The following is a 5,326-nucleotide window of genomic DNA, read 5'->3' on the forward strand; positions in this document are numbered from 1 at the left end:
CTGAGGACAAGCCTGTTTTCATCTCTCCCTCTGATGTCTTTTCTCACTTGCTGGCTCACTCAGCCCACTCTTCCCTCACTGAGTGAGAAGGCCATGCAAGACCTCCAGCACAGAGGGTTTTTGGTCATGAGAGGAACACTGTCTGAGAGCAGTAGATGTTCTCCTGTCTGGGGCACCTTCTGCAAGCAGCACCCTCTCACTTGTGGTGGCAAGGGAGGAATGGCTGAAGGAGCCCCACAGACTATTTTACTCTCTGCTTTAGGAAAAATTTGAAATCTTCAACCTGGATATGAAGACTGGGGACACTCTGAAGGTCAAAGGCAAGATATCCGATGATGCGGACAGGTAAGTACAAAGAAAAAAGGACTGAAGTTGGGCTGCAGAGGGAGGTGGTTTTCTGAGGTTGCCAGGTACAAAAAGCATGAGCACAGCTCAGTGTTAGGGGAGCGCTTACACCACAACTGTGCAAACTCCCCTGGCTCCCAAACAGAAAGAGGAAACAGGAGGCATTAAGCACCTGCAATGCTGATGGAGGAATTGGGTGTGGAGCCGTGTATTGGATCTCAGGTCTTCCAAGACCCTGTCCTGCCTGTGCAGCTGACCTTCCTCCTGTTCACCCACAGCTTCAGCATCAACCTTGGCTGCAGCTCCTCGGATCTGGCACTTCACTTCAATCCCCGCTTCAATAAGTCTGTCATCGTCTGCAACTCCAAGTGCTCCAATGCCTGGCAGGCAGAGCAATATGATGACCACCTCTGTTTCTCCAAGGGCTCCACTATCAAGGTGAGGAGTCTGTGATGACATGGGTTTTTGGGGGGTGTGTGTGGTGGGGGGAAGCCCCTGGTTAGCAGATTCCTGTACCTCAGTCCTCCCACTTCCATCCAATGCCTCCTGCTCCTGTGCAACTGCTCATCCTCATCCTCTGGGTTTTTGATTCTGATTGCCATTTCCACTCCTCCTTCAAAACCCAATTGCTTCCTCTGGGAACTTTGCATGAGCCCTGACTGTCTCAGGCTTTGTAAATGCTTCCTGCCTCCCATACCTGCCCAGTGGGTGAGTGCACCAGGGGCACGTATGAAGGAAAGGATGTCTCCAAGAAGAGACATCTTGCTGCTCTCTACCGTATTTCTCTCCCTAATTCCCTCCTATGCAAACATAGACTTTAAGGTAACCCAGAGTTTGGAGCAATGTCCAAAAACCTCTCCCTCAGCTCTTCTGTCCTCAATACTGCTGGATCCACACTGCCAATCTGTCCTCCCTGTCCTCCTGCTGCGGATGCTGTCCTAGTTGCTGTCTCACCCCATCTGATGTCCTGAGACATTAACAGGGCTTCATTTAAGAGCAGTCCTGTTCCTATTGCTGTGGAGAGGAAGGTTGTTTCCTCAGTCATGGCTGGCTCTTGGGGACAGGTTGGCAATGTGATGCTTTTGGGGAAAATTTCTTTAGTTTGCAATGATCAGCAATGCGTTCTTGTCCTGTCTGCTTGTGCGTGTTTATCAGTGAAGCTCCATTTTCTAGGTCCTGGTGAACTGCTGAGGGCATTGGGGTGTCAGGTTTATTCTGCCGTGTTCAGAGCAGATCTAAGCCATGTGGTATAAAGACACACTGGGGTTTAACTGTAAACTCATACAGTCTGAGTAGCTGAAACAGCCCCAGGAAAGAACCTGTCCCCAGATCATAGTCTAGATACTAGCTCAGACCCCTTGATATCAACTTCTCATTTTCTGCATCACCCTCAGCCCAAACCCCAGCACCTTGCTTAAGGCTATAGGGACCAGGTCTGACCCTCATGTGTCAGGCCTTTTGCCTGGATGCTTACCTCCTAATCTCCTCCTTGTCCCCAATTCCTGTCCCTTCTCCCCTCCTTTCTCCCAGATCATCATTGAAATGCTTGCAGACAAATTCCAAGTGAAACTACCAGATGGGCATGCAGTGGAGTTCCCCAACCGGCACTGCTACAGCAAGGTCAGCTACATGAGTGTCAAGGGAGGCTTCAGGGTCACCTCCTTCAAGCTGGACTGATGGGCATCACTTCCTAGCTCTAATAAACACCCAAGCAGTGGGAGATGGCTTGCTCCAGCTGCTTTGGCTTCTGTGAAATCTCTGGCTCTGTGGTTCTGTATGACACTGACAAAGCCCCAGGGGTTTTTCCACCAACAGGAAAGGAGCCTTTGTTGGATGGAAATAGCTCCCAGATAACGCCAGGTGCTTTTCCAGGTCAGACCAGGATGTGGGGTTGAACAGATAGAACATAGACCAAAGCGGGCTGTAGGAGGAGGACACCATGTGATTGCTCAGGGAATGGTTGCGTAATCTCTTCACAATGCACCATTTCTTCCTGCACCCAAGTTTTTAGGAGGGAGAGAGGAAGGGGAAGAAAAGCGTGGATGCGAGCAATGTGGCATTCTGTGCCACAAAAGCGCATAATTAAATGTTAGGTTTGGGAACCTCAGGGCATGGGCTTGACGGATTCCTCTTGGCTGCTCTTGCAGCCAGCGGGCAGGAGGAAGGGGTACCTTGCCCTTCCACAGGAGCGGTACCATGCAAAGTGGTGGCACGGGGAAGGCAGCACAGGTGTGCCCCTGAGCCAGCATTCCTTGTCTCCTCCGACTTTCCCCCTTATCTAACCTCACTTATCTGCTGGCACATTCCAGCCAGGTTACCCATTACTCTGACATTTCCACTACTACCCTACTCAGCGAAAGTGAGGCAGGGGAAGGCAGTGGGGAGGGAGGATGGTGTTTGGGCTGGGTTACACGGCTGAGCACCTCACAGTCTGTGTCCCTCGCATGGGACTACAGGCATAGTGCTGATTATCAGATGCTGCTTCTCTAATTAAAACGTGTCTCACCAGCCTTAAGTGAGACCGATGTGTGACAGCAAACATCGGGGTCCTTTAGGCTGGGTGGGAAGAGAGCAGAGTAGAAGAGCATCTTATGGAGTCCTTATCTTGCCCAGTCCAAGGCAAGGTGGCAGTGCCCCGGCCCTCCCTCTCCACTTCATTGCTGCCCGACCCGCGGGACTTGCTGCTGCCTGAGCGCACAGGCAGGGGATGTCTGATGGGCTGGAAGGGCTGTAGCCAAGACAGCTTTGGGAAGGGCACTGGTCTGCTTCAGGCTGCAAATGAATTGTTGCCAGGCTGGAGGGGAACTTTGCACCCTCTTGCGTGCTACGTGAGGCCAGGTAGATAGGAGCTTGCTTTGTGTGTTAGCCACGGTGAGCAGCAAAGTACTGGGCTAGTTAATCCAGGGATCCCAGAGGTGCTGGAAAATCCTACTGAGAGTGGAGAGGATGAAATTTTTTGGCTGGGGCACCAGCACACACAGCAAGGAAGATGATAAGGTCGCTGGAGCTGAGGGGAGGCACCAGAAGAGAAGTTAGTATCAAAACTGCTTTAATAAAGACAATAATAAGTGCATGGGATACAGAGCGGAGGCAGAAAGGATATTCCACAGACGTGGGTCTTTGGTCTGGAGCTGTGTTACGATCTGGGAAGCGGAGGGTGGGGGTATCTCATCCTGAGGACCAGGGTCCCTGCTCTAGAGGGTGCAGGGGTGATAAGGCTGATCCTGCTGGGTGCCAGCGGCCAGAGCTAGGGACTCCTTGAAGCTGCTGCCTGCTCTGGTTTGCTGCTGCTGGCTGGCACAAGGTAGACACCTGGGGAGGCTGGGGGAGATGGGCTTGCCCATAACCTCAATTGCCTGACTGCAAGCGGCACTCCCATGTACAGCACGCGTGCATGCCAGAGCCTCTTTATTCTGCTCTGAAGAGCTGCCTGCCAGAAGCAGACGTGTGGTGGGTGAGCTGTGTGGGAGCTGAGCCTTGTGGCCATGGCGCAGCATCTCTCCCCATCATACACCCCCTCCTGTCCCTGAGAACAAGGGGGGTCCTGTGAGGGTCCCTCCGGTGACCTCAGCCCCTGAGCATCTCGGCTCCATGCCGTGGCACAAAGGCGCTTCTGTGAGGGACAGTCTGCATGCAGGGGAGCGTGGGGGGCAGCTCGTTCCAGGGCAGCCGTGTTGCCCAGGGCCACTTGGCGAGGGGCATTAGCTGTCCTCCACTCATACCCCTGGGAAGGGATGCACTGGAAAGAGGGGTGCGTGCATGGGGAATGGGGAGAGGGGGCGAGGGTGGAGAAAAGGTGGCACAGACCAAGTGGCTGCAGAGTGGGAGTCTCCTTGTTCTGAGATGGGGGAAAGGGAAGGGATTTTTGGGGCCCTAACTGCAGAACTTGGTGACCTGGCAACCTCGCCTTTGTCTCCAGCCAGCCAAGAAGTTTCTCCCCTCCTTGCTGCAAGGCGGTGGGGATCAGAAATGGACCCATGCTAAGTGACGCTCAGCAGCAGGAGGCAAGTGGAAAGACCCCTGTGATTATCTCTGTGTGTGCTCTCACCTCCTGAACACTGAGCTCACGGCTTTTTTGGGGGGAGAAAAAAAAAGAAAGAAAAAGAAAGCCCGGCTCTGTGGGGTTTGCCTGCCCCTTGAGCCCCCAGCTGACTTCCCCTGGTAGATAGATGTGCTATCTGGGAAGGTCTTGCACCAGCTGGAACTGGGGAGACCCCCGTCCCCACGTGCCAGAGCTATTGGCAGGAGTATCTCCAGGAGTATCACCCGTGCCAGCGCAGAGGGCGGCTGGGGGCTTTGGTGGGAGATGCTGGTGGGGCCTGGGTGAGGGATGGGAGAGAGAGCACCGGGGAGAACGGGATGGGGTAGGAAGGGGTTTGGGGTTTCTTTGGCACACAGGAATGTCCCTTTGGTGTCTGACGGCAGTGAGGCCGGGGAAGGGCCGCGATGCCTGGCGCTGTGATGCACAGTCCTCACCGGCCCCCCGCAGCAGCCTGGCCCAGCCCAGGGGAGTGCCCCAGGAGACAGGCTCTCCTCCTGCCCCTCTCCTGCCCCCCAGTGCCCCCAGCTTGGCAAGGAGGTCACCTGCTGGGTCTGCCAGCGATGCTGGCACCTGAAGGTGGGGGACAGGGAGGAGAGCGAAGACTCCGGTGCCTCTGTCAGGGGGCCATGATGGGAGGGATGGCTGTTCACACCTTGACTTCATCGTCCTCCTCCTCGTCAGCATACTCGAAGGAATTGCTACGCCCTCCCTGGGCACCAGCGTACCCCTCCTGCAGGCTGGAGAGCTCGGCCTCCTCCTCCTCCTCTCCTTGGTTCCAGGTGGCCTCAGGGAACCGGTTCTCCCCTGTCACTTGCGACTGCCATGAGCTGCTTCTGGGGCTCTCCCACAGGGTCTGTGTCCGGGCCTGCCGGGGACCCTCGCCCTTCTCCAAGCTCCGTGGGGTGCTGGTCCCACCATAGTGGCGGGGGCGGGCGCGCG

General features: G+C 55.2%; 2 protein-coding genes across 2 annotated transcripts in view; one reads left to right on the plus strand and one right to left on the minus strand.

Moving 5' to 3' along the window:
• Window positions 1-262: 262 nt before the first annotated feature.
• Window positions 263-2,022, plus strand: LGALS2 (lectin, galactoside-binding, soluble, 2; the record flags this gene model as incomplete). The annotated part of the gene is made up of 3 exons (XM_010293003.1): window positions 263-345; window positions 624-783; window positions 1,876-2,022. Coding segments are annotated over 3 exons (390 nt in total), but the record flags the coding sequence as incomplete, so codon positions are not given.
• A 3,011-nt stretch (window positions 2,023-5,033) lies between these two features.
• The window catches only part of CDC42EP1 (CDC42 effector protein (Rho GTPase binding) 1), a gene marked incomplete at its 5' end in the record, with an annotated part of 2,198 nt that continues 1,905 nt past the window's right edge, over window positions 5,034-5,326 (minus strand). Inside the window, 2 exon segments of the mRNA XM_010293002.1 lie at window positions 5,034-5,317; window positions 5,320-5,326. The exon segment at window positions 5,320-5,326 is cut by the window's right edge and continues 479 nt beyond it. Coding sequence (XP_010291304.1) covers window positions 5,034-5,317; window positions 5,320-5,326 — 291 coding nt within the window.

The sequence above is a fragment of the Phaethon lepturus genome, unplaced genomic scaffold (genome assembly GCF_000687285.1).
Source record: "Phaethon lepturus isolate BGI_N335 unplaced genomic scaffold, ASM68728v1 scaffold10108, whole genome shotgun sequence".
In the NCBI taxonomy this organism is placed as follows: domain Eukaryota; kingdom Metazoa; phylum Chordata; class Aves; order Phaethontiformes; family Phaethontidae; genus Phaethon; species Phaethon lepturus.